The sequence below is a fragment of the Jaculus jaculus genome, chromosome 8 (assembly GCF_020740685.1).
Source record: "Jaculus jaculus isolate mJacJac1 chromosome 8, mJacJac1.mat.Y.cur, whole genome shotgun sequence".
In the NCBI taxonomy this organism is placed as follows: domain Eukaryota; kingdom Metazoa; phylum Chordata; class Mammalia; order Rodentia; family Dipodidae; genus Jaculus; species Jaculus jaculus.
In genome coordinates, this window is record NC_059109.1 from 71,581,958 (window position 1) to 71,609,680 (window position 27,723).

General features: G+C 41.7%; 1 protein-coding gene across 1 annotated transcript; it reads right to left on the reverse strand.

Annotated features, from left to right (window-relative positions):
- Positions 1–508: 508 nt before the first annotated feature.
- LOC123462801 (ribonuclease pancreatic-like) lies at positions 509–27,723 on the reverse strand. Its single transcript, XM_045156537.1, has 2 exons — positions 27,640–27,723; positions 509–2,434 (listed from the first exon to the last, which is right to left on the reverse strand). The coding sequence occupies exons 1-2, from the start codon at positions 27,672–27,674 to the stop codon at positions 1,951–1,953; spliced, it is 519 nt and encodes a 172-aa protein (XP_045012472.1). The 5' UTR covers positions 27,675–27,723; the 3' UTR covers positions 509–1,950.

A 27,723-nucleotide genomic window follows, 5' to 3' on the forward strand; every position in this document is an offset into this window, starting at 1 on the left:
CCCAGAAAGAAAAAATAATGTTCAAGAAGCTCCTGCCATGTGGGAAACTGGAGGGGGTAAAGAACCCATAGGGAGAGTACTGGCTAGGGGCTCTCTCTTTGGCTCAGCCCAGCTGGGCCCAGGCCCAGCCCAGGGAAAAACTCATCCACATCTGGAACTTCCCAAGAGATCAGAGCACCTGCCCTCTCTTTACAAAACGTTTATAACCTTATGGAGGTGGGCTGAGGTGAACTAGAGGGACAGCAGGTTGGTTAGGGGTAGGGGCTGTCTCAGGAGGAGACTAGCCCTGACCCCAAATTCCAGGGCCTGAAAATGACCAACCACAATATTCAAATCTGATGAAAGACCTCCCTCCCAGGAGGGGTCCAAATTAATTGTAAACACACACACAAAAAAAAACAGGTCTAGGGAACTAGACAAGAGATTTTAAAAAATCAAATCATCTTTAATTTTTAACAAGTGCATACTTTCCTGCCTCTTTCATTTTCAGCAGTTCAGTCACCCTAACTGCACCTCCTCACCACCCCATACATATCTACAAATAAAACATAGAATAAATCATTTAGCAAACAATAGAAAATTGTCACTTTCAACATTTGTAAATGTAATACATAAAGATAATTTCAGAACTGCTCACACTGGTTGGAAGAACAGCCTTTTTCCCTAGTTTGATGACTCTATCTAAAACCAGATGCTACGGTACATAGAAGATCAAAGAAAATGCTTAACAAATGAGAAGTAAGCCAGAACTTGGGAAGCTCTAAGATTGGAAGATCACAGTGAGTGCAAGGCTAGCTTGGGCTTCATATTTAGTTGACGACAATTGGGCTAGAATGAGACTTTGCCTCAACAAAAAAATAAAATAAAATAAATAAATAAGAAAGAAAGAAAGAAAAGAATTGCCAGGAGCTGTGAGGCTCACTCAGAGGCAAGGTGTCCTAGAACTCTCTGAGTGTGAGCCAGCAACATTGCCACCACACCAACAGCACCTAGAGGAGGGAGGTCAGGAATATTCTTCTTGAGTTCTACTCCAGCAGTAGAAACTGGAAAGTCAGGAGACCTGGGCTCTAGTCTCATTGTGCCACTGGCAGTGTGCCATGAGCAAGTCCTTTAAAAGGTGAGGATCACAAGAGACCAGAGTGAGCTTGTGGGTGTTACATGCTCCCTTATGTGTCCTTACGCTGACAGCAGAGGCTGGGGTGCAGAGGCTGAAGGGGAAACATAGATCTGTTGAGGATTTTCTTTCTACAGCATTCTAAACAGGCACTTCTGATTTGAGTTCGTAGACAAGCTGAAATCTACTTGTAGTCCCTCAGCTCCATGATTTTAAAAGCCTCGTCAACCTGTAAGGTTTAAAGTTCTTACATTATAATAAGAGAACCATTTTCTTAGTCATTCAACCAAAAGAGAAAGGGTAATTAGGATCATGTTTTCACAGACTCCTCCTCCCCACACTGCTATCAAGGGTGACTCAGGGACCATCTCACCTTCCTCCCTGCTTCCATGTGTCAGAGAATAATGGCCTTGGTCCTTACCCTCGGTCAGTTCACCCTCTAGGACAGTGACCCAGACTACAACAGCCCACACTTAAAGGTTTCATGCTTGAACTCAAGGAATCCATGAGGAAGAAATTTTCTCAGGTCACTGCAGTCCCAAGGTCAAAAGGGAAGGCAGTAATGACTCCATTTTCTATTCAGCAAAACCACTTCTAATTACGTTCTTATCCCTTGCCTGGAAGAGACGCTCAGGCATCAGATGGGTGCAACTGTTTTATTGAAAGGAGCAGGAAGGAACAAGATGCAGAGGAGGGAGTCATGTTTGTGTTGGACAGGGGTTCTCACTGGAGGTACTTCTTTCAGGACCAGAAAGGAAGAGGAGAGACAGATGATGGAATGATGAGGCTGAAATATGGGGAGAGAGACATCTCACTGGTCTGGACTAGGAGGTTGCCTACACTGTTGCATCAAAGTGGACTGGCACAGAGGGGTTTCCCTCGCAGGCCACAATGATGTGTTTCTCTTTATCAGTAGTCGTATATGCGCAGTTGGGATACTTGGAGCTGCCTGTCCGGCGGCAGTCTGTGATGCGCATGCTGGAGCTGCTCTTGTAGCAGTTGGTTTGCCCGTTCTTGCAGGAGACCTGTTGCTGGAGGCAGACAGCCTGGACATCACCCAGGGGCTCATGCACAAAGGTGTTCACTGGCTTACAGGATCCCTTTGTCATATTACGTCGCCTCATCATTTCATTGCAGTAGGTAGGGCTGTGGTGGGAGGAGCTGTCTGAGTCCATGTGCTGCCGCTGGAACTTCTTGGCCTTCGATTCCCTTCCCAGACAGGGCTGAACGCATCCTAGGACCATCAGCACAAGGACTAGCAGTGGAAACAGGACAACGGACTTCTCCAGAGCCATGGTGATCTTACTTTTCTGGGAGAGCCTGACAGGAAAAGAGAGAGGGGGAAGAATATGCCCTTAGAAGAGAACACAGTCCCATGAATAGTCACCCTTTCAAGTTCCCCAGGAAGACGCCCCTCTTGCTAGGAGATTTCCCAAGTGATGAGATACACCTATCCTCCCCCAGTGTGGTTCCCTTCCCCTTACTAAACAGACCATCTTTCCCTCTAGGTGGAGACCCTGATTGTCACCCAAACTCATGGTGATACCGTGTTTGAATGCTGGAGATCCTTTCATCTACAATACTCTTGTACCAGGTGCTGAAATGGCTCACCAGAAGGTCATGTTGAATCAACCATGAGCCACATTGTATTCCTGAGTTATCACCCTGACATCAGGATCCTGGCTGACAGCCTTGTTTTCTTATAACACAAGAGAGACACAGCCTGAGGCTGTATTCCTAATGAAACCCTTGCCTTCCCCAACTTGGGACACCCTCTAGCCCCACAAGATCTGCATGAACCCCAGCTCCACCTCTCTACTTCCAACTGATGTGTGCATAAGCTTTCCTGATGCTTCTGTCAGAGCACGTATTCCCAGTGTAAGCCACCTTAGCTCCCTCCTTTCTCACCCTCAAGCTAAGCAGCTCCTGACAACAGCTCTGTGGCCATTTACCTGGCTGTTCAGCTGAAGCTCCTGGGCACAGAGGAAGGCCAGTTCTGCAGTCACTCAGTCCCTGTGGTGTGGATCTTATATAGATCACATGGGGTTTGGCTTCCAATAATTGTGGGAGGAGCTTCTGTGCTCAGCTCAGATGAAAACAAGGGTTTGTGGAAAGGGAGCCTCTTTTCTGGGCTTCCAGGAAATGGTCTTTCACACCACATAAACCTCATCTGTCTTCTGATTCCCAAAGAAAAGCAGGGAGCACCACTGTGGCACTCACACTGAAACCTCTCATACCTCAACAAAGTGCTTAATTCCACATCTGCCATAGCTCCACCACTGGCGGGACAGTGGAGATAAAGAAGCTGCCTGTTCCCAGCTGGAAGGCTTCTCTGTTACTAGGCATGTTATTGTCACCGCCTGGGTCCCAGTAGCCCTGACAACCTAGACTTGGCCACCCATTCACAACAGCACAATTAGAAAGACAAATAATGAAAAACAGAGAAAGTCGATTTATTGGAAAGAGGAATAAATAATGAGGCCCAATAAACTTCAAGTTTAAATACAGGGCATAAGGTGGGCATCACTAAGCAACCCCGGCCTTGCTCCTGTCCCACCCGTCATCACTGTCTCAGCCCCAGTCACTCCTGCACGGTGATTTGAGAACTATGAGAAATCTCTTTCTGGAACAGGCTTCCCCTCTGGCTAACAACAGCCCTATCCTTTTCCTTTGCCAAGCATGAGACTCCTTGGGAAATTTCAATTCCTTCAGACCCACTGTCTCAATACCTAAGGGGAAGGGCATGTCTCTTTTTAGAAGACCTCTGTTCTGATAAGTTACACCAGATCTGGAAAATAAAGGTGGAGAGTGCCTGAGCAAGAGACCAAGACCTCCAGTGTGAACTCATTCATCCATGTCAGGATGCTTTCAACCACGTCCATCCTGCTGTGAGTACTCACTGTGCTTGGCAGTTCTCAGCTGTAGATGGGAGTAGAGTAAAAGAACTAATGATTAACCAAAGCCCCAAAACACACAAAAAGCAACTGAATTGGCTCCTAGGCAAATCTAATTTGTGCTGAGTGACAACTCTGATAGCTGTGGAGTAAGATGCGAAAACCTCCATGCATGATCACTTGCACCTTCATGATCAATCCCCCAACCTCGTTCCAAATTCTGGTTCAGCAACGTTATGAGCTAAACAAGTTACAGAAATCAATTTCTCTATTCTGTAGTTCCTTTATCTACAAAATGAAGGCAATAAAACCTACTTCTTAGATTTGTTGGTAAGGTACGGTGTGTGGAGACTGCACAATGGCTATGGTAACAAAAACGTCCGTCGCCGTCAGCTCCTGGGATGGGTCACAGGGGTGGACTGAGACCCCCACAAAGTCTGTTTCCTAGCACCAGTACCATTAATTTGCTTTCTGAAGAGAGAAGAGTCAAGGAAAGAAACATTTAATTTTGCTTAATATTTGCAGAGAAAATTAGAGGCACTTTTAAAGTGCTGGGAGAAAGAAAGAGGATGACACGAGTGATGGGAGTGGAAGGAACGCTATTGCGTCATCAGAATTTGCATCACTACAACAAAATAGCTGAGCAAACAACTTAGCGGAGGAGAGGTTTCTTTGCACTTAAGATTTCATATGCTGCGAGGGGATGATGGGACAAAGCAGTTTACATCATAGTGGCCAAACAGCAGAAAGACAGAATGCCTATCTTTGGTTGCAGGCTGTCTGCTTTTCCCTTTATTTCATGTGGTACTCAGCCTATAGGATATTACTTGCCATGCTCATGGTTGATCTTCCAGGCTTTCTTTTTCATTTTAAAATTTTCTCAGTGCTGGTGTCTTTTTATTTATTTGTTTACTTACTTACTTACTTATTATTTGAGGGAGAATGAATGGGGAAGAATGGGCACTCCAGGCCCTCTACCCAGTGCAAATGAACTTCAGACGCATGCTCCACTATGTGCATCTGGCTTACGTGGGCACTGGGGAATCAAACCTCAGTCCTTAGGATTCATAGGCAAGCAGCTTAATTGCTAAGCCATCTCTCCTATGGAAAAGCTCTCATAGACCCCGAGTTATGCTGTCCCTTGCTGATCCAATCAAGCTGATAATCAAGATTAACTGTTCCAGGGACACAGAACTACAAATGAAAATTTCTGTTATAAACATAAATTTCTCTTCTAAAAGTAAACTTAGGGGCTGGGGAGATAGTTCAGCAGTTAAAGGCATGTTCTTGCTTTCAAACCTTATGGTCTAGGTTCACTTCTCCAGTACACACATAAAGCCAGACACACAAAGTGGCTCATGAATCTGGAGTTCATTTGCAATAACAACAGGAGGCCCTGGCATACCCATACATTAGTATGGTTTGGTTTATCATTAGTCCCCCTTCCATCTCCTCCTCCTCTTCTACTTCTTCTTCTTCTCTCTCTCTCTCTTTCACAATTTTTTTTTGGGGGGGGGGGTTTCAACATAGGGTCTCACTCCAGCCCAGGTTGACCTGGAAGTGACTATATAGTCTCAGAGTGGCCTCAAACTAATAGTGATCCTCCTACCTCTGCCTCCCAAGTGCTGGAATTAAAGGTGTGTGCCACTGTGCCCAGCTACAACAAATATTTTTTGGGGGAAGAGGGGGTTGAGGTAAGGTGTTGCTCAAGCCTAAGCTGACCTGGAATTCACTATGTAGTCTCAGGGTGGCCTCGAACCCACGGTGACCCTCCTACCTCTGCCTCCCAAGTGCTGGGATTAAAGGTGTGTGCCACCACACTCAGCCTTATGACAAATAATTTTTAAAAATAAACTTTGACTTTTTTTTTAGACCTTTGTATTTGCTAATTCTAAGAATAACCAGCTCAAAATTGGTGAGCTGAGGTTGGAGAAATGGCTTAGGGGTTAAGGTGTTTGCCTGCAAAGCCAAAGGACCTTGGTTCAATTCCCCAGGACCCATGTAAGCCAGATGCACAAGGTGAGGCATGCATCTGGGGTTCGTCTGGAGGTCCTGACACGCCCATTCTCTCTCTCTCTCTCTCTCTCTCCCCCCCTTTCTCTCTTACTCTTGCAAATAAATAAGTAAAATTTTTTAAAAAATTATTGAGCTGGCATGCATTCATTCCCTAGATTATCAAATGGGATGGTAATAGCAAATTATGATGTTCTTAATTATTATTATTTTCAGTTTATTTCTATTACATACGGACATGTTTATTATGTAAACCTTACATGTTGGTACCATCCTTTCCCTTCCTCATTGGAGATGCAGGTCAGCCCATGGGGATCGTGGGATATGCATTATGGGGGCAGCAGTCAGTTATGGGGGAGAGGCAATGTCTCTGTGCAAAATGCCCCAATTTGTGGCTCTAAAAACTTTTCTAACCCTCTTCCACAAAATTCCCTGAGCCATGTTGGATGCATTTTAAGTCCACTTCAGTGATGGGCTCTTAGGAGCCTCTGAATCTCTGGTTTGGTAGGTGTTGAGTATCCTCAGTGTCTATCTCCTTCACCCTTGTGCTGATATCAGGATCACTGAGAAAGAAGCACTCTTGCTCATTTCCCCAATTCCTCTGTGTTTTTAGCTAGGATTAGGGTGAAGTATGCTGTTTCATTTATCTCCTCACATCCTACTCCAATCTGAAAAAGAGAAGCAGAATCTCCAACAGAGAGTGAAGTCAGCACTGGTTAAATAGTATAACCATTATTAATTTAGAGATAATTTAAAGGGTGCATACCCTCTTATATGCCAAAATTAGTGGGAACTTAACATTGGGAGCAAAATTGTTATCTGGATATGATTCTGACTTGTTTCCCAATTCCAGATATGGTTTCATTTCCACTGAGCAGATCTGTTAGCCAATGCAAGAGCACTTGGTTACCCATCACGGCTGTGCGCCACTGTTGCACTTGTGTGAGTATCACGTCAGGTTTGCTTCTGAGTCACTTAGACTGTGAGTTGCTCAGACAGATGTTGGCCACCTTCACCCTGTAGCTCATGTAGCACCTTCCAGCACTAGATAGGCTAATTGTCTGGGGACTAGATTTCTTCCAGATTCCAACCAGGTCTCTCCATGGTCCATGTCCACAGCATATGGTGTCTTCAGCAGTAGGATCTTACCATTAACCTTTAGTGGGTAATCAAATGCTCTGACAGAAATCTGTCTTATTTGTTTTGGGAGATGTAGTAGGTCTCTCTGATCAACAGCTCAATGTTATAAACCACATCCTGGTACAGAGAACTATAGGCCAGTGCCAAGGAAAAAAAAGAAAGAAAGAAAGAAAGAAAGAAAGAAAGAAAGAAAGAAAGAAAGAAAGAAAGAAAGAAAGAAAGAAAGAAAAAGAGAAGAAAGTCAAACAGGAAATATTTAAGATTAGGTTTAATGTCACCCTCTTCAGGGTCCTTCAATTCAGGTGCTCTCCCTAAGGTCCTCTTGAGGGTTCCACCTTTTAGTCTAACTTCCATGATATAGGATTCTATGGTACCAGTTCAATTTTAGTTCACTTTTGTGGCCACCCTGCCACACCTTTCCCCTTCCCCCATGCCTCACCCTCCCTATTGTCCAAGCTTCCAGATGCCATTCAGGTATGTCAGCAACATGGGTTGATCCAGGTTAAGAACCACAGATGAGTGAGACCATGAGACAATTGTCTTTTTGTGATTGTGTGAGTTCACTTAGAATGATCTGTTCCAAGTTCGACCATTTTTCTACAATTTTCAATGGGTCATTTTTTTCTTACTGCTGAGTAGAATTCCACTGTGTAGATATAACACATCTTGGTTATCCATTCATCCAATGATAGGTGATTCCAGTTTTTAGCTATTATGAATTGAGCAGCTATAAACATGGCTGAGCAAATATCTTTGAACTGAGGTGTAGAGCTTTTAGGGTAAATGCCCAGTAAGGGAATAACAGGATCTGTTGATAACTCTATATTCATCCTTTGCAGGAGTCTTGTTGCAGTCCGGTTTGCATTGCTGGTAGAAATCACCCAACCAAAAGCAGCTTCTGGGAAAAAGAGGTTTATTTTGGCTTACAGGCTCGAGGGGAAGCTCCACGATGGCAGGGGAAAATGATGGCATGAGCAGAGGGTGGACATCACCCCCTGGCCAACATAAGGTGGACAACAGCAATAGAAGGGTGTGTCAAACACTGGCAAGGGGAAACTGGCTATAATACCCATAAGCCCGCCCCCAACAATACACTCCCTCCAGGAGGCATTAATTCCCAAATATCCATCAGCTGGGGACCTAGCATTCAGAACACCTAAGTTAATGGGGGACACCTGAATCAAACCACCACAAGTCTCCATATTGATTTCCACAGTGGCTGTACCAGCTTACATTCCCACCAACAGTATATCTCCACAGCCTCACAAACATTTGTTTTCATTTGATTTTTTTAATGTTTGCTATCCTTTCTAGGGTAAGGTGGCATCTCATAGTTGTTTTAATTTGCATTCCCCTAGTAGTTATGGATGTTTAACATTTTCTTAAGTGTGTGGTAGCCATTTGTAATTCTTCATCTGAGAACTCCCTATTCAGTTCTCTGCCCCACTTTTGGAGTGGGTGGTTAATTTTTTTATTGTTTAGATTTTAGTTCTTTATAAATGGTAGATATTTGGCTTCTGTCAGTAGTATAGCTGGTGAAGATTTCCTCTCATTCAGTGTGTAATATACTGGCTCTGCTAATGGTATGTTTGTCTGTGCAAAAGCTTTTTAGCTTCATGAGATCCCATTGGTTGAGTGCTTGTTTAATTCCCTTGGCTACTGGAGTTTTGGTCAGGAAGTCTTTTCCCAGTCCTATATCATAGAGAGGGCCTCCTATTTTTATTTCTAGTAGTTGAAGAGTTTCAGGTCTTATATTGAGATCTTCAATCCATTTGGACTTGATTTTTGTGTATGGTAAAATAAGCGGACCTAATTTCATTTTTCTACATATGGTTATCCAATTTGTCCAACACCATGTGTTGAAGGTGCTATCTTTTCTCCAGTCTACATCATTGGCACCTTTGTCAAAGATCTAGCAGTTGTAGTTACTTGACTAAGGTCTGGGTCTTCAGTTATTTTCCACTGGTCTATGTTTCTATTTTTATTCCAGTACCATGTTGTTTTTGTCACTATGGCTTTTTAGATTGAGTATGGTGATACTGCCAAAGGAGTTTTTTTTGTTTTGTTTTGTTTTGTTTTGTTTTTCTGAGGATATGTTTGGATATCTGAGGCCTTTGGCCATTCCACATGAATTTTGAGATCATTTTTTCAATCTCTGTGAAGAATGATGCTGGTCTTGTATTGCTATTGCATTAAATCTGTATATTGCTTTTAGTAGAATTGCCACTTTCACAATATTAATTCTACCCATTGAGGAGCATGAGAGGTCTTTCCAACTCCTCAAGATCTCCTTGATTTCTTTCTTGTGTTTTTTTATATGTTTTCATTATATAGGTCTTTCCCATACTTGGTTAGTGTTATTCCAAGGTATTTAAATTTTTTTGTTGTTGCTATTGAAAATGGGCAACCTCACTGATTTCTTTCTCTGTATATTTGTCCTTTCCATATAGAAAAGCTACTGACTTTCGTGCATTGATTTGTATCCTGACACTTTCAGGTCACTTATATATAGGATCATGACATCTGCAAATAGGGCTCACTTGACTTCTTCCTTTCCAATTTGAATCCCTTTTATTTCTTTCTCCTGTCTTATTGCTTGGGCTAGTACTTCTAGTACTATGTTGAAGAGCAGCAGTGAGAGTAGGCATCCCTGTCTTGTTCTCCATCTCAGTGGAAACTCCTTGAGTTTTTCCCCATTCAGTAGTATTTGGGCTTTAGGAGATATAAACCCTTCATGCCTATTCTTTCCAGTGTTTTGATCATGATGTGGTGGTGTATTTTGTCAAAGGCTTCTCTGCATCAATTGAGATGATCATGTGGTTCTTATAGCTAACTTTATTTTTGTGGTGTATTACAATGACATATTTTCATATGTTAAACCATCCCTGCATCACAGGGATGAAGACTACTCAATCAAGGTGGATAATGCTTATGATATGTTGTTGAATTCATCTTGCAAGAATTTTGCTCTGCATCTTTGCACCTAAGTTCATTAGGGACATAGGCCTATAGTTTTCTTTCCTTGTTGCATCTCTGTCTGGTTTTGGTATTGGGGTGATGCTAGCTTCATAAAAGGAGTCAGGGAGGATTCCCTGGGCTCTGATTGTGTGAAATGGTTTGAGAAAATTTTTTTTTTCAGTTCTTCAATGAAGGTTTGTTAGAATTCACCTAAGAAACCACCCAGTTCTGGACTTTTCTGTCAGGGGAGGTTTTTGGTTACCTTTTTAATCTTCATGGATGTAATAGGTTTGTTTAGGAGATTAATCTGCTCTGAGTTCAGTTTTGGTGGATGGTGTCTAAATTCATCAATTTCTTCCAGACTATTCAATTTTATGGAGTAGAGGTTTTGGAAGTATGCTCTGATGATTCTTCCAATTTCAATGATGTCTGTAGTGATCGCTCCTTTTTCATTTCTGATTTTGTTACTTTGAGACTTCTTTTTGTTGTTGTTGTTGTTTGTAGGTTTATTTTGGTTTTTTTGTTTTGTTTTGTTTTGCTTGATCAAATTGGCTAGGGGTTTGTCAATCTTGTTTATTTCTTCAAAGAACCACCTCTTTGTTTCATCGATTTTTTAAATTGTTTTCTTAGTTTCCAATTTATCAAGTTCTGCTCTAATTTGATTATTTCTTTGTCTGGAGCTCTTTGGGTTGGATTCGTCTTGTTTCTCCAGTGCCTTTAGGTGGACAGTTAGGTTATTAATTTGGGATCTCTCTGTTTTTGTAATGAAGGCATTTAGTGCTATGAATTCTCCCCTTAGGACTGTATTCATTGCATCCCATAAGTTTTGGTAGGTTGTGTTTTCATTATTGTTCAACTCTATGAACTTTACAATTTCTTTTTTGATGTCTTCCAAACCCATTCATTGTTTAAAAGTATGTTGTTTAGTCTCCAGGAGCTGGTAGGGTTCTTGATGTGTCTCTTGTTAATTTATAGCTTTAAAACATTATAACCTGACATGAGGCAGGAAGTTACTTCAATTTTCCAGACTTTATGAAGGCAGGCTTTATGGCCTAATATATGGTCAATTTTGGAGAAGGCTTCATGGGCTGCTGAGAAGAATGTATATTCTGTAGAGTTGGAATGGAAAGTTCTGTAGATATCTGTTAGGTCTAGTTGATCTATGATGGTGTTGAGTTCTATTATTTCCCTGTTGATTTTCAGCTTGGATGATCTATTATTGATAGTGGAGTATTGAAATCTCCAACTATGATGGTGTTGGTGTTTATTTCTGCTTTATTGTTGAGTAGATTTTGTTTTATAAACTGTTGCACACCTGTGTTTGGCACATACATATTTATGATTATGTTGTGCTCATGTTAGATCAGTCCCTTGATGAGTAACAAGTGACCTTCTTTGTCCTTTTTATTACTTTTGGTTTGAAGTCTATTTTGTCAGATATTAATATAGCAACACCTGCTTTTTTTTATTTTCATTTGCTTGGAATATCAATTCCAACATTTTACCCTGAGGAGATGTCTATCTTTAGTGGTAAGGTGGGTTTCTTAAAGACAGCTGATATAAGGGTCCAGTTTTTTGATCTACCCTGATAACCTGTGTCTTTTGATGGATGAGTTAAGTTCATTAATATTTAAGGTTATTACTGTGAGGTTTGAATTAATCCCTGCCATAATAAGGTATTTTATGGGGTTTGGTACTTTCTTGTGTTTTGTACTATTTTGAGCCTGGTCTGTTTTGGTTATTGTGATCTTCCTCTTGTTGGCTTTTGAGATTGGTTGTTTGACTGTTCTGTGTGAAATATTCCTCTGTATTCTCTGTAGGTTTGGCTTTGTGTTTATATAACTATAGAGTTGATGTCATGGAAAATTTTTCTTTTACCATCTATTATAAGGTATACTTTTGCTGGGTAGATTATCTTGGGTTGAAATCCATAGTTTTTTAGACTTTGAAATGTTCCATTCTAGGCCCTTCTGGCTTTCAGGGTTTCCATTGAGAAGTCTGATGTAATTCTGATGGGATTGCCTCCATATGTTGTGAATTGTTTCTCTCTCAATGCTTTTAACACTCCCTCTTTGTTAAGAGTTTTAACTGTAATGTGTCTTGGAGAGTTTCTTCTTTGGTCTATACTCCTGGCCTGTATTTCATCTCCTTCTGGTATACCTATGATCTGGATGTTTGGTTGTTTTGGGGTATCCCACAGTTCCCTCATATTCTGTTCATTTGATTTTTTTTTTTTTATTTAGCAAAGTTTTTGGCCTCCTGATCAATTTGTTCTGGCTTGTCTTCCATGTCAGAGGTTCTGTCTTCCACATGAGTAACTCTGTTGGTAAGGGCTTCTAGAGAGGTTTTTATAATTTCTATTTGATTTTTGTTTTCTGTTGTGTTATTTTGCATTGTGTCCATCTCTTTTTTGAGGTATGCGTTTGAGTTCTGATTTTCTTGATGCTTCTTGGAATTTATTCTTGCATTTGATCAAGTCTTCATTAAGCTTAATCAACTGGTTGTTGAAATCTTCCATTTCTTGACTCTCCTTCAATTTATTCATATCTCTTTGGAGGGCTCTAATGTTTTCTTCAATTAAGTGAAGCCTACTGTGAAAAACTTAATGCTGTAGGAGACAATTCTGTTCATTTTCATTGATACAATTGTTGGTTCTTGGATGGTTTGCTTCCAGTTCAGCGATTTTTTTTTTAAAGTTTATTTTATTTTTTAAAGTTTATTTTTATTTATTTATTTATTTGAGACAGAGAGAGGGATGGAGAGTGAGAATGGGCGCACCAGGGCCTCTAACCACTACAGACAAACTCCAGACACATGCACCACCATGTGCATCTGGCTTATGTGGGACCTGGAGAATCGAACCAGGGTCCTTAGGCTTTGCAGGCATGTGCCTTAGCTGCTAAGCCATCTCTCCAGCCCCGATTTTTTTTTTTAACAGGGTCTCATTGGCTGTTGTGTTTTCATTTGGGGAATGAATTTCAGTTGATTTCTCTATGATTTCATTGGACTCATCCATTGTAGGACTAAATCCTTGGTAGATATCTCTCAGTTTTCTGACTTTCATTGGCCTTTTTGCATTGCTGCCTACCCATTATAGGAAGAGTATTTTATTGAGGAGGAAACAAGTTTTTGCCTGTGGCCCATGCACCCTCTGATTCAGGTGAACAGGGATGTTGGTACTCAGCAGCCAGTCAGGATACCAGAGCAAAAGGTCTCATTCTACAACTCACACAGGGATCAGGCCTCCCCAAGCAAGGCACAATGGGACCTACCAGGACCACCAGGGACTGGGAGAAGCCAGGGAATAGGGATCTGGCCTACTCAAGCTGTGCTTGCCTACACACAAACTGGCAAGGGAATCCAGACCAGGGAGCTAGAAGGAGCCAGGATACAGTGTGTCTGGCCTACTCACTCCACATTACCATGACCACCTGCACACTTTCCATGTAGGAAAATCAGACCCCACAAATAATGATATTCTAAATTCCCCTTCCAAATATAATCTAATACCTAAAGGAAAATCAGCCCACATGGTAAAATGTACTACACTTGCTAGAGCTGGTCAACTAGACAAAGAACAGGTAGTGGTGGTAGATATACTTTTGGAATACATGTGATTTTGTGATGCTTTAGAAAGAACCACCAAAATTAGACAGCACATTAAGGAACTTCCAGATGCACCCCTACTTCCTGGATAGGTAGCTATTAGAAAGATGGAGGTCCAAGGTAATACAATATGGAAGTTTAAAGAAATGCTCTAACAGGTAATTATGCCAAACAGTCACTTGAATCAAGGTTATAAATCTACCTAAATCCCCAAAGGAGAAAACTCAGAAGATCTTCAGAGATCATTATAAAGTACTTGTATTTAATCCCTGTTTTAAAAAGGAATAATGGAGAAAACATCTAGCTGCACCCTTCAAGCACATAATTCCTGGCCTCAAAGACAGCTGCTTAGTGACACAAGATTATATCAAGTGGACATTATTAAGGGAGCCAAAACACACTGCTCTAAGATGTACCACTCTGGCATGTTGGTTATTTGAGTTAAAGGCATTTGGAAAAGAACAGGTGCAAGAAGAGAATTTTGAACTTCTTACAAGAAAGAGTAAAAATTCTCACACAAAAGGTACATCTCTACATTTTGAGAAAGGGAGACAGATATTTCCCTATCGCCAGAGATAGGGAACTAATGACAGAAAAAGCTATATAAATCAACCATGTTATACAAATTCTTATCTTCCTATCTTCTTCCCCATAATTAACTGCCTTAGCCCAAACTCTTCTGTTTGGTTCCAGTACTCTTTGTTCAACTTGGTCCATGAACATGCAACTCAAATTGTTTTCTTAGGCTTACATTTCCTTGTAAGGCTCCCATGCTCTGTAAAACTTACAGTAAATACATGATGCAATAGAGAGGTCAAGCAAACCTCTTAATACCATTGACTATGAAGATGAAAAATTTCTGATCAGTGAATATCTAGAGTTCTGGTTTTTTCCAAGTTGGCCAACCTCTTAGAAGTTAGAGACTGAAACCAACTATATATATAAACACTGACTAGACTATGTATAAAGGCCTACAATGCACAGCAATAAGTCCAAGAAGCCAATACCCTCCATATAGCAAACAATCCAATAAGCCGAACAATGACCCGAGTAGAAATTGGCCCCAAACTAAGTGAAAATGTATTGTTTCCCTAACCAATTATTCAAGATGTGCTACTTCTCATTAGCCTGTTTACAGCATTGATAGGCAAATGGTCTCCAGTCATAGCATGTGTTGAAGCCTTCCCTCTTTCCCACTCTAAAGCTGTCTTGCTACCTTGCTTTCCTTTGAGTCTTTGCCAAGAGTAAGTTATGGTGTAACCATCCTGACAGGAATTAGTATGCTCTGAAGAGACAGTCATGCTTTTCCTTCAGCTGTCACACTACTGAAACAATGCACTCCAAAGAATTGGAATTTCTCCCAGGATCCTCATGCAGGGAGAAGGAAAAGGTCAGGCCTAGTGCCAGCTAGAGGCCTTCCTCTCCCAGAAAGAGATGTCAACTTCTGAGAATATACGACTGATTACTGACAACTTCTGAGACCACCTTGCAGATTAGACAGGAGCCAACACGATGAAGGGTCAATGATGGATGGCCAGGAGCAGAGCTTCACAAGCCAGCTAAGCTTTGTGTACCTCTGGCCCTCTATTGCAACCTGAGCCTTGAAGATAGACTTGGGATATGTGGGGGTCACTGGACCTCTTTATTCTTCTTCCCACTGTGGTCATATTGGATAACCTCCTTTTGTTATTTTTCACCATCATTTATGTCTTTAATTGGGCCATTGAGTATGGGTGATCAAGCTTGGCCTGTTAGGGCATTCAGGGCCCAGGCTCTGATTTAACACCTCTGGTCACAATGGTGGATGCCACAGCAATTCTGAGTGAGAGCCTTCACTTCTTCTCATCAGGTGGTTGTGCTCATTTCCACAAGGTCCTTAAGCAAACAAGGAAGATACTATGCACTAGGGAAAAATATTATCACAAGAAAACCCTGAAAAATCTCAGGTAGATACTGTCATTGGTCTGGCTTCAAAGGTTCAGCACAGGCCCTCAAACACAGAGCTGCACAAGCACATGAACTACACACACACACACACACACACCCTCACCATATACATGCATGCACACATACACAACAGAATAGGGAGTATTCTGTGGTCCCTTATAAAACCCAGACATAAGGAAGCAAAGAAAAATTAAAACAAGTTGGAAAAGTGGGACTGGACAAAAGGAGAAGGGAAGCTGTGTTTAAACTGGAAGAGATGTGAGGGGAAAGTAGTGTAGCCAAAGTCAGCACTGTCCTGTCTCCTTCCACCCTTGTTCGGTGACATTTCCTCATTCATACATGTCCAGACACTAATCTAAATGTGATTCTAAACAGAAATGTGAAATTGGTTTTGAAGATTGATTGTAAGTGCTGGCAAGATTCAGTTGATAGAATGCTTGCCTTGCATGCATGAAGCCAAAAGCACATAAAACCAGGTATGGTGGCATAAACCTGTAATCCCAACACTTCAGAGGTAGAGGCAGGCAGGTAGAGGATCAGAAATGTAAGGCCATCCTCAGGTATGTAGAGAGTTCAAGGCCAGCCTGGGATATACGACTGATCTATAGGATAAAAGACTGATTCTATAGGGAGAAGAAGACAATTGCAGGTAAAGCTGAGCTGATGAACAGTGCTGCTTCATCCACCTTGGACTTTTCCTCCTTGACAGGAAGCTCAGTGCTTGCCTACAGGGTCTCTTCCCTGACTGTCCCACACTGTCCACCCCGTGGCCAGCACTCACCTGAAGCACACAAGTCAAGGAATAGATCTTATCAGGAGATTGGCTCTAGGGGAGAGAGGTGAAGCAGAAATCTTCATCTTTATTTTCTGTTTGTTTGTTTTCCAAGGCAGGGTCTCACTCTAGCCCATGCTGACCTGGAATTGACTCTTTAGGCCCAGACTGGTTTTGAACTCACAGTGATTCTCTTACATCAGCATCTCAAGTGCTGGGACTAAATACATTTCTCACCATGACCACTAAACTTTCGTTTATTTGAGAGAGAAAGAGGCAGATAGGGAGAGAATGAGCATGCCAAGGCCTCTAGTCCCTGTAAATGAACTCCAGATACATATGCCACCTTTTTCATCTGCCTTACATGGATACTGGGGAGTCAAACCTGGGTCCTTGGGCTTCATAGGCAAGCACCTTAACTGCTAAGCCATCTCTCCAGCTCCCACATAAACTTTTTATTGACTTGTTTTTACATGTAAATAATGTATTTTTTATCGCAAGTAATTACCTTCTTTTGTTCCCTCTTCCATCCCTTCTTCTTTCCAATTAGTCCCCCTTCTATTTTGATCTTTTGTTTGTTTGTTTTTGCTTTTTCTGTTTTTTGTTTGTTTGGCCCTTCTGTGTCCTCCATGACGAAATGTTAACAAGCCCAATATTGTGTGACAACAGCAGCTGTGGGGTCACAAATGCAATGAGCTGATTCATGAGGAAAAAAAATAAAAAAGCATTCCAGAGCCAGGCCCGGGGTGCATGCCTTTAATCCCAGCATTCAGGAGGAAGAAGTGCGAGGCTCCCCTGTAGGAGGTTCCCATGACTTCAAGGCCAGCCTGGGGCTGCAGAGTGAGTTCCAGATCAGCCTGAGCAAGAGTAAGATCCTACCTCAAAAAAAAAAGGTTTTTTTGTCCAAGCACTCGTCCCCATCTCTGGCTCTTACTCTTTCTGCCCCCTCTTCACCAAGGCTCCCTGAGCCTGGGAGGGCATGACAAAGACAACATGTCCATCTTAAGGTTCCCCCTTCTGTGAACTGATTCTGCTTGTCTTCCAAATCACAGGCTTCAAATGCTAAAACATTTGGGGCAGATACATTTAAGAGTTGATTCTCAGTTATGAATGGGAAAGTATGTTTGGGTCTGAGGGCATCTGGGAGTATGTGAAGGACAAGCGTGCACTTCGGCAAAGCCAGGCTTAGTCTTGGGCTCAGCATCTCTTTCTTGAACTTCATCCCTTTCTCGATCTTACACAATTTCTCTCTCGCTCTATTTATTTTAAGCCTTCTTTCCAAGAGTAGAAGAAAATGTCACACCTCCTGTGTTGGTTTGATTCAGGTGTTCCCCATAAACTTAGGTGTTCTGAATTTTAGATTCCCAGCTGATACAGATCTGGGAGCTAACACTTCCAGGAGGCTGTGTATTATTGGGGATGGGCTTATGGGTGTTATAGCCAGTTTCACCATGCCAGTGTTTGGCACTCTCTCCTGATACTGTTGTCCATCTGATGTTGGCCAAGAGGTGATATTCACCCTCTGTTCATGCCATTGTTTTCCCTGCCATCACAAAGCTTCTACTCAAGTCTGTAAGTCAAAATAAACCTTTTTGTACCCCCAAAAGCTGCTCATGGTCAAGTGGTTTCTGCCAGCAATGCGAACCTGACTACAACAGTAAAGTTGGTACCAGAGGAGTGGGGTCATTTTCTGCTAGACACCTAACTGTGTGGCTTTGGTCTTTTGGACCTGATTTTCAAGAGGAATGTGGGAGGATTTAAAACCTTGGCCTAAGAGATGCCTTACAGTGCTGTATGTAAGTACAGCTTGATGGACTATTCTGGTCAGAGTTGAAAAACCTGAATGCAGTAAGAAATATGGACTATGAGGGTTGGCTCATGAGGGTGAGAAAGAGCTTTGCCTAGTCTGGGCTACAAGCAATTTGTGTAAGAGGCTTGCTATGTCCTGAAAACTTGTGCAGGATTGCTTTGCATAGAAAGGGACTGGTATAAGCAGAGGGATATGGCACAGGAAAAACAAATGAAATATTTGGCCTGAAACTTCTGCCCATTCAGCTGCAATTATATGAGATTACACCCCTTTAGATTGGGCTAGCTGACTTGCACTGAGGCAATGGGAAGAATGTAGACTCTTTTGAAGGGGCCTGAGTGCTCAAGGATGTTCTGTTCTTCAAAGTCTGCTTTATTCCTCCCTGGATTAACAAATTGGAACCCTACCTTGTACTGTGGAGTACAAGAAATGCAGGAAAGAGAGCGTCATTAAATTTGTAACATGGTCTTGTGTTTTGAAAATAGACATGGTCAGTGTGAAGCAGGTTTGCTGGATCCCTGCATGGAGACCTGATGGAGCCATGAGGATAAACCATGGGTTGCAGTAGAGACCCAGTGGAGATACCAGGACCATGAGATGGCTGCCAACTAGAGCTGCCAGCAATGGATAAAGTTTTCAGGACTGGGTGTAGCCTATATGGAGGAGCAGAATTGGAACTCCAGAGATTTGTTGCTGATTAGAATTATTGGACTGGGAACTACAGAGTTCGATTTTTCCCTGTTTAAATCTTGTATTGGTTGAATATTTCTTTGCTATTAATAGTGCTATCTTTTGTAGTGTGAGTGGTTATTCTGTGCCATTATGGGTTTGGGGAGGATTTTTTGGTAGCATGGCTCAGTTAAAAGACTTTGGTTTATAGGGATGTTTGAACATCATTAGGACTGATAAAAAAAAAGGGGGGAACTCTTAAAGTTGGACTGGATGCATTTCATTTTACATCATGCATGATTATCAGTTTATGGTGACCAGGGGTGGAATGTGGTGGTTCAATTTAGGTGTCCCTCAAAAATTTAGGTGTTCTGAATGCTATGTTCTCAGCTGATGGAGATCTGGGAATTAACACCTCCAGGAGGCAGTGTATTATTGGGGGCAGGCTTATGGGTATTATAGCTAGTTTCCCTTTCCTACTGTTTGGCACACTTTCCTGTCACTATTGTCCATATGATGTTGACCAGGAGGTGATGTCCACCCTGTGCTCATACCATCATTTACCCCTGCATCATGGAGCTTCCCCTCGAGTCTTTAAGCCAAAATAAACCTTTCCCCCACACACACAAGCTGCTCTTGATTGGGTGATTTCTGCCAGCAATGTAAACCTTATGGCAACACCACCTACTAAAATGCTTTCCCTAGATGAGGGGGATAGAAATGGACTATCTTCTATGGAAGAAAGAGAAAAATTCCTGTCTCCTACAAATCTCTGAGACTTGATGACTCTGAATAAGGAAGGATGAGGTTAAGAGAGGATATCTACTTGCAGGCAGGCAAGAAGGAAGAGGTGGGATCCAGGGGGCCCCAGAAAGCAACTACCTATAAAAGAGCAAGGCCATGGAGGTCATCGTTCCTCTTGCTTGTGCCCAGGTTGTAAGACTTCCCGTCTTTCTCCATGCCCCTGCCTCCCAGCATGAACCAGGAGAACACGAGGCTCTCACATCTTGCCCTGGGTTGAGGTCAAGCAAGTACACATTGTACTGTTCCCGAGGGTTGCTCTCCTTGCCTGAGAGCCCAGCAGGTGCAATCAACAGCCTCGTCTCCAGAATACACAGAGAAATCTTACATCATCTGGTGCTGCCAGTCCAGACTTCAGAAATTATCAGTTTTCTACAATCCCAAGGACAAAGCTCATTTTCCACATGCCCTTTTCTACCTTTATACCAGCCCTGAGTCTCCCCAAATGAAGACCAGATAGTACATAGCATGTTGAACAAAACAGAGATTGATTGTGGTTCCAGATTACAGAAGACCTAACTACCTCCCCCCACTCTGTGTGTTTCACACACCTTAGGAGACTCTACAACATAGACGTCACCATTCCCTTCCGGGGTCCTGGACTCACACTGAGGTCCATGGGGTCACTTCCACTGAACCAGTGGCAGTTGGGGGGCCACAGGGAGGACACGATGGGCCCTAGTTATCACGCCTCTGTCTTTGTGGCATGTTTTGTTTTTGTTTTTGTTTTTGTTTGGTTTTTCGAGGTAGGGTCTCACTCTACCCCAGGCTGACCTGGAATTCACTATGGAGTCTCAGGGTGGCCTTGAACTCACGGCGATCCTCCTACCTCCGCCTCCCGAGTGCTGGGATTAAAGGCATGCACCACCATGCCCAGCTTCTTTGTGGCATGTTTGTTGATCCCATGAGGGAGACTGGAGGAAGGAAAGCCTGGTTATCAGGAAGAGGCTTCTAGAAGAACAACTTCTTCAAGTAATAAGTACCTCACTCCCTTACAAAGAGGTCTCACATGCTGGTTCCATCAAAGGAGCAAGATTTTGAGAAGAGATGTATACAACATATCTTCCATGTCCTGCTTTCCTCGAGTTCATCACTAAGGCTTAAGAGTGAGTGCGGCAGTGTTGTTTTGCCCATAAGTGGAAAGGTTCTGTCATGAGAGAGCCCACGTGAGGCAGCATATGCAGCACTAACAAAGTAGAATCCAGCCTAACCTAGTTTAGGGGACAGGGCTAAGTAACCATTTTACCAATCACTAACCCTACTCTTGGTCTCCTGATTTAACCTTTATGTTAGAATCTTGTTGCTTTCCCTCATTACAAGTCATATACCTTCTCTAGGGCTTAGCGTTCTCTTTTGCACTCTGCACCTCAGCTATGCCTCCCTACTATGTTTTTGTCTAAGAAAAGCTGAAGAAGCATAAATCTAAGATTATTCTCAAGGCCATTTGTTGTCATTTAAAGAAAGGTGTTTGGTTTTGTTTTAGAGTACACTTAATTTTGTTTTGTTTTGGTGTATCCTAGGTGACCACTGTGCTACATTCCTAATGCCAACATTTTCTTTTTCCTCTCAGGACAGGGGGTGTACTCTTTCCCAACATGGATAAGGCCATGAGTTTGATCCCCAATACCTATGAAAAAAATACCCTTCTGTCCATATCTCCTAGGTTTAGATCTCAGTAGAAGTTTCCTGGAAATTTTTATGTTTTTTGTTTGTTTGGTTGGTTGGTTTTTGGAGGCAGGGTCTCATTTTAACCCAGCCTGACCTACACTTTATTCTGTAGCATACTAGTCAGAGTCAAAAAACTTACAAGCCTCCCAAAGCTGGTATTAAAGACATGTACCACCACACAATGGCTAACTTTTATGTCTGCAACAGAGCCAAAGTTCTTTTTGTGAGTATATTTACCAATTGCATTTGTCTAACTGAAAAAAAAAATAATAACCATTCCCATCCCCTAGTACAGGGATTAGGGATGTAGTTTAAGAGATAGAGTACTTGCTCAACATTCACAAAGCCCTGGGTTTAATACCCAGCACTACTGGGCATGGGCACACATGCCTGTAGTCACAGAGCTTGGGCATTGGAAGCAGGAAGATCAGAAGTTCAAAGTCATCTCTGGCTACATAGTGAGTTCAAGGCCAGCCTAAAATACACAATCCCCTTTTTCAAAAACTGTTGGTGCAGTCCAGAGATGCCTGGAAGGATGTGAAGTGAACACACCAGATATGATTTAAAGGAGGGATGGGGGGGATTCCCTGGAGTGAAGTCCTTTGCTGACTTTACTCACAGCTTTTATTAGTTTCAGGAAGTAAAACCTATGGGGAGTCTAGACATAAGACAGATCATGAGTCTGCATCAGCTCAGATCATGAGTTATTTACTATGTTTATCAAGAAATCTTTGGAGATGAATTCCTTGTGTTCTAGGAACTCCACCCAAGATACACAGTTTTCCATGTCCCCAGGCTTAGTCTGTGCAAAGATTGCTATGAACTAGCTTGATATCCATGAAAAAAAAAAAGCATGGGTTAGAAAGATTGCTTAGTGGTTAAGGTGCTTGCCTGCAAAGCCAAAGGACCTCAGTTCAATTCCCCAGGACCCACATAAACCAGGTGCACCAAGGTGGTACATGCATCTGGAGTTCATTTGCAGTGGCTGGAGAATCTGGCATGCCCATTCTCTCTTTTTCTCTGTCTATCTCATTCTCTTTCTCCCCCTCCTTCTCTCTCTTTAATAAATAAAAAAAATAATTTTTTTTAAAAAAATGCATACCCTAGGGCTGGAGAGATGGCTTAGCTGTTAATCTTGCCTGCAAAGCCAAAGGATCTAGGTTCAATTCCCCAGGACCCACACAAGCTAGATAAACAACATGGCGCATCTGTCTGGAATTCATCTGCAGTGGCTGGAGGCCCTGGCATGCCCATTATCTCTCTATCTGCCTCTCTCTCTCTCTCTCTCTCTCTCTCTCTCTCTCTCTCTCTCAAATAAATAAATTAAATTAATATTTATAAGAAATGCACACCCTAGTGCAAGCATACACAAAAACAGAGGGAAATTTCTTACCTATATCTCCTTCTCCAGCCTCCTTAGTTCATGTTAAAAACAATAAGAAACTGATTTTGTATATATTGACATTAAAGAAAATACACAAATTCCCATATTTCTACAGAAAAATAAATTTCTCAATGAATTCACGTTTGTAGGGACTTAAACTTTTAAAGTACAAATCAATAAAGAGTTATTATTATGCCAAGCATGGTGGCACAATCTGTAATCGTAGCACTTGGGGGGGGGTAAAGAAAGAGAATGCAGAGTTCAAGGCCAGTCTGGGGTAATAATGAGATTCTATCTCAAAAAACAAAATAAAATAATGCATTAGCATTGTCAAATAATGTATTAATTTATTAAATGTTGATTTCTAGAGTAAGAAACACTAATACACAGAACAAAGAAAGGGTATTGGAAGCTGTGAGAGAGAGAGATTTCATCACATCAAAGGCAGACCCATCAGAATAATGGATGATTTTTCAATGGAAACAATAAAAGCCAGAAGGGCGTGGAATAATTTTCAAGTATTAAAAGACTACAGCTGCCTACCCAACTGTCATACCCAGCAAAATTATCTCTTGTAATACAAGGAGAAAGCAAAATGTTCATTGATAAAAACAAGTTCAAGAAACTTCTGAGTACTAAGCCATCCTACAGTGGATATTAAGTGGAACACTACACATTGAAGAGAAGAATAAACATATTCAAGAAGTCTTGGGAAGAAAATGAAGTAAACACTCTCTTTTTGTGGTACTGGGGATCAACCCTATGTCCTCCTGTATGACATGCATGTGCAATACCACAGAGCCATGACAGAGTTACACTACGAAGTCATTTTTTTCTTTGGCTTGAGTATACTTTGTTTACTTTTCTATATGATACATTGGCTATTTTATAGGATTTTTTTCTTTATTAGTTATTTTAAGCACATAAAGACCAAAAAGACACAAAACTTCATAAAATCATCAACATAATGGAGACTAACATGCAGTTTTCAATAACTGTGAGTATTAATTGTCTAAACTCTTTAGACAAAAGATATTAACAGCCTGGATCAGAAAACAGGATCCATCCTTTTTCAGCCTTCAAGAAACTCATTTGAGTGTCAAAGACAGACACAAGCTTAGGGTGAAAGAATAGAAAAAAACTTGTTCTAAGAAAATGAAAGTAGGAAATAAGCAGGTGCGTCTATTCTAGTATCTGACAAAATAGGCTTCAAACCAAAACTAATCAAAAGAGATAAAGAAGGTCACTTCATACTGATCAAAGGAACAATTCATGAAGAGGACATTATAATTCTAGACATGGGTACCCTGAATTTTATAAAACAAAATCTACTAGGATGTAAAATCAGAGATAAACCACAATGCTATAATTACGTGTAACTTCAATACTTATTTATCACCAATAGATTATCTAGACAGAAAATAAACAGAGAAACAAGGGAGTTAAAGGTGACCATAAATCAAATAGATCTAACAAACATTTACAGAACATTCCAGACAAACACTACAGAAGATATATTCTTCTCAGCTGCTCAAGAACTTTCTCTAAAATAAATCACATATTGGTACACAAAATAGTCTCAACAAATTTAGGAAAACTGAAATAAGTTGTACTTTCATCGCAATATAATAAAGCTAGAAATCAAGAAGACAAACTACAGAAAATACACAAACTCCTGGAGATTATAGTGATTAGCACACTATTGAACAATGAATGGATTGTTGAAGAAATTAAGAAGGAAATCAAAAACTTCCTGTATGAACTCAACATGGCACAGGCAAGTTTGCAGAAGAGGGGGAGGAAAGATTATTAGAGCCACAAGTTGGGACCTTATACACACAGACATTGCCTCTTCCCCATAACTGATGGCTACCTTTACAATGCATGATCCCCAATGAGGAGGGTCCCTTTGCAGGGGGGAGGACAGAGAGGAGGCTAACGATGGTACCAACATGGCAGAGTATGTACATAACTAATAAAGAAAAAAATCCTATAAAATAGCCAATGTATCATATAGAAAAGTAAACAAAGTATACTAAAGCCAAAGAAAAAAATGACTTCGTAGTGTAACTCTGTCATGGCTCTGTGGTATTGCACATGCATGTCATACAGGAGGACATAGGGTTGATCCCCAGTACCACAAAAAGAGAGAGAGAGAGAGGGCTGGAGAGATGGTTTAGCAGTTAAGGCATTTGCCTACAAAGCCAAAGGATCCCAGTTTGACTCTCCAGGACCCACGTAAGCCAGATGCACAAGGAGGCCCATGCATCTAGAGTTCGTTTGCAGTGGCTGGAGGCCCTGGAGTGCCCATTCTCAGTCTCTCTCTCTCTCTCTCTCTCTCTCTCTCTCTCTCTCTCAAATAAATAAATAAAATATATTTAAAAGAGAGAAATAGAAACTAAGGAATTGCAGCAGAATGAAAGAAAGTAAAAATACATGCAAATAAAAGCTACATATGGAATTGGAAAGATGCCTCAGTGGTTTTTAAGGTGCTTACTTCCAAGGCCTAACAGCCTGGGTTCAAGTCCCCAGTGCCCACATAAAGCCAGATACACAAAGTGATATATGCATCTGAAGATCATTTGCAGCAGCTAGAGAATGGCACACCCATTCTCTCTGTCTCTACTTGCAGATAAATATATAAAAACAATTTAAAAAATAAATAAATAAAAGCAGCATATGATTCTAAGATGGAATATTTTGTTATATGAGAGGCTGAGGCAATTGATAAAATTTGAATTGGATCTGAGAACTGGTTGGCAGTAACATATCAATATTTATTTCCTGATTTTGATGGCTGACGGTCATGATTGTGTAAATAGAGAATGTCTTTATTTATTTATTTGAAATATCTGCTAGTAGTATCAGGGTCATATAGAAGGAGTCATGTCCCTCAATTGGTTCAGCAAAATGAAAGCATTTAGAACTTACAGCATTCATGTAATTTTGATTTTTTTCTCAAAATTAAGATTTTTTAACTTAATTTATTTATTTATATGTGGTGGGGTGCATGCTAGGACCTCCTGATAGACAGAAATTGGCTAGGCAGTCAGGGTAACAGAACCCCCAAAGTGAATGATATTTAAAAGTAGGAAATGTTGCCGGGCGTGGAGGCGCACGCCTTTAATCCCAGCACTCGTGAGGCAGAGGTAGGAGGATCACCATGAGTTCGAGGCCACCCTGAGACTCCATAGTGAATTCCAGGTCAGCCTGGGCTACAGTGAGACCATATCTCGAAAAATCAAAAAAAAAAAAAGCAAGAAATGTCACTAAGCTTGCAGAAACCTGGATGTTACATCCTGCAGGAAAAACTTCTAGATCAAGCTTGCACTCTTCTTAAAGGACAGAAACTCTGATCCTTACCTAAAATTACTGGCAAAGCTGTAAAATCTGGTCTTTGTCCATAGTAACCTACTGACCTGGTCTTCTTCACATAGCCACTCCTCACTAAAAAAAAAAAATCCAGATTTTAGCCAGGCATGGTGGCTCATGCCTTCAATCCCAGCACTCAGGAGGCAGAAGCAGGAGGATCACCTTGAGTTCGAGGCCACCCTGAGACTACATAGTTTATTCCAGGCCAGCCTGAGCTACAGTGAGACACTACCTTGAAAAACAAAACACAAAAAACAACAACAGCAGCAACAACAAGAAAAACAGATCTGAGTCTCAAGGTGGGCTTCTCAAACCCCCTCTTCCTCCCTGGGCAAGAGCACCACCTCTTTTCCTTTCCTTATGTCCCAGGCTTTAGCCCCTTCTCTTCATCCTCCTAAAAAATTTAAGCTATAACAAAATCTTTCTGAACCTTATCATCTGATCCATGTATTTCATTCTTTGAATTCTTAGGACAAGGACCTGAGAACACCCCAAATTAGTGGTGCATTGACATACAAAGAACCCCAAATTCCTGTATAACTCCTACCACTGCAAACAACCTCCAAATGCATGCACCACTTTGTGCATCTGGCTTTATGTGAGTATTGGGAAGTTGAATACAGGTTGTTAGGCTTTATACGCAAGTGCCTTTAACTGAAAGGCCCAAGAATTCAGAAGCCCAGAAATACTATCATGCTCCAAAGGGAGCTTAAGCAGGCCCCTGCATACCTCAAACTCCAGGCTTTACTCTCTGTTGGAAGCAAGTAAAGAATCCCTCTTCTCATTATATCAGAGCCCGCTCCTAATATAAAACTAGGTAAGAAGGGCATGAGATAGCCCTCAAGGATGGGAAATGAGTAATGAAGTGAACCACTTATTTGGTTTCTGTAAATAGCCTGCACCATAAGCCTTAATAGCCCACACTGTAAGCCTTAGTAGCCCACACCATAAGCCGTAGCAGCCTGCCTCAGACCACCAAGGTCATAGGAGACTGGAACCACACTCTGCTACCCCCACCCAAGGACCTGCGCAAATGCTGACCTCCAAGGTCATAGGAGACTGATTGGTCCACGAGGGGCTTGAACAAATTAAACTAATTGGCTTAGAAACTATGGAGTGGCACAAACTGACTGGCTCGTACCCCACGGGCTCCTGATGTTAAAAAAATGATTGGTCTAATGCACAGGCTTTGTTAGAAACCCTATAAAAACTGTCCCGTTCCTGCATTCGGGGCTCTGCAGTCCTCTACCCCTGTGCGGTGTACGACTGTGGGCCCCAGCGCGCTTGGAATAAAATCCTCTTGCAGTTTGCATCAAGACCGCTTCTCGTGAGTGATTTGGGGTGTCGCCATATCCGAGCAAAGCATGGGGTCCCCTTCTTGGGGTTCCTTCATAACCACTAAGCCACATTCATAGCCCCCAAAATTTTGTTTATTTTGACACAAGATATGGTCTAGACTGGTCTCAAATTCAATATGTAGCTGAGAATTACCTTGAACTCCTGATTTTCCTGCCTCCACCTTCCATGTGCTGGTACTGAGATTCTAGACTGTGCCACCTGTAAACAGGTTCTCCA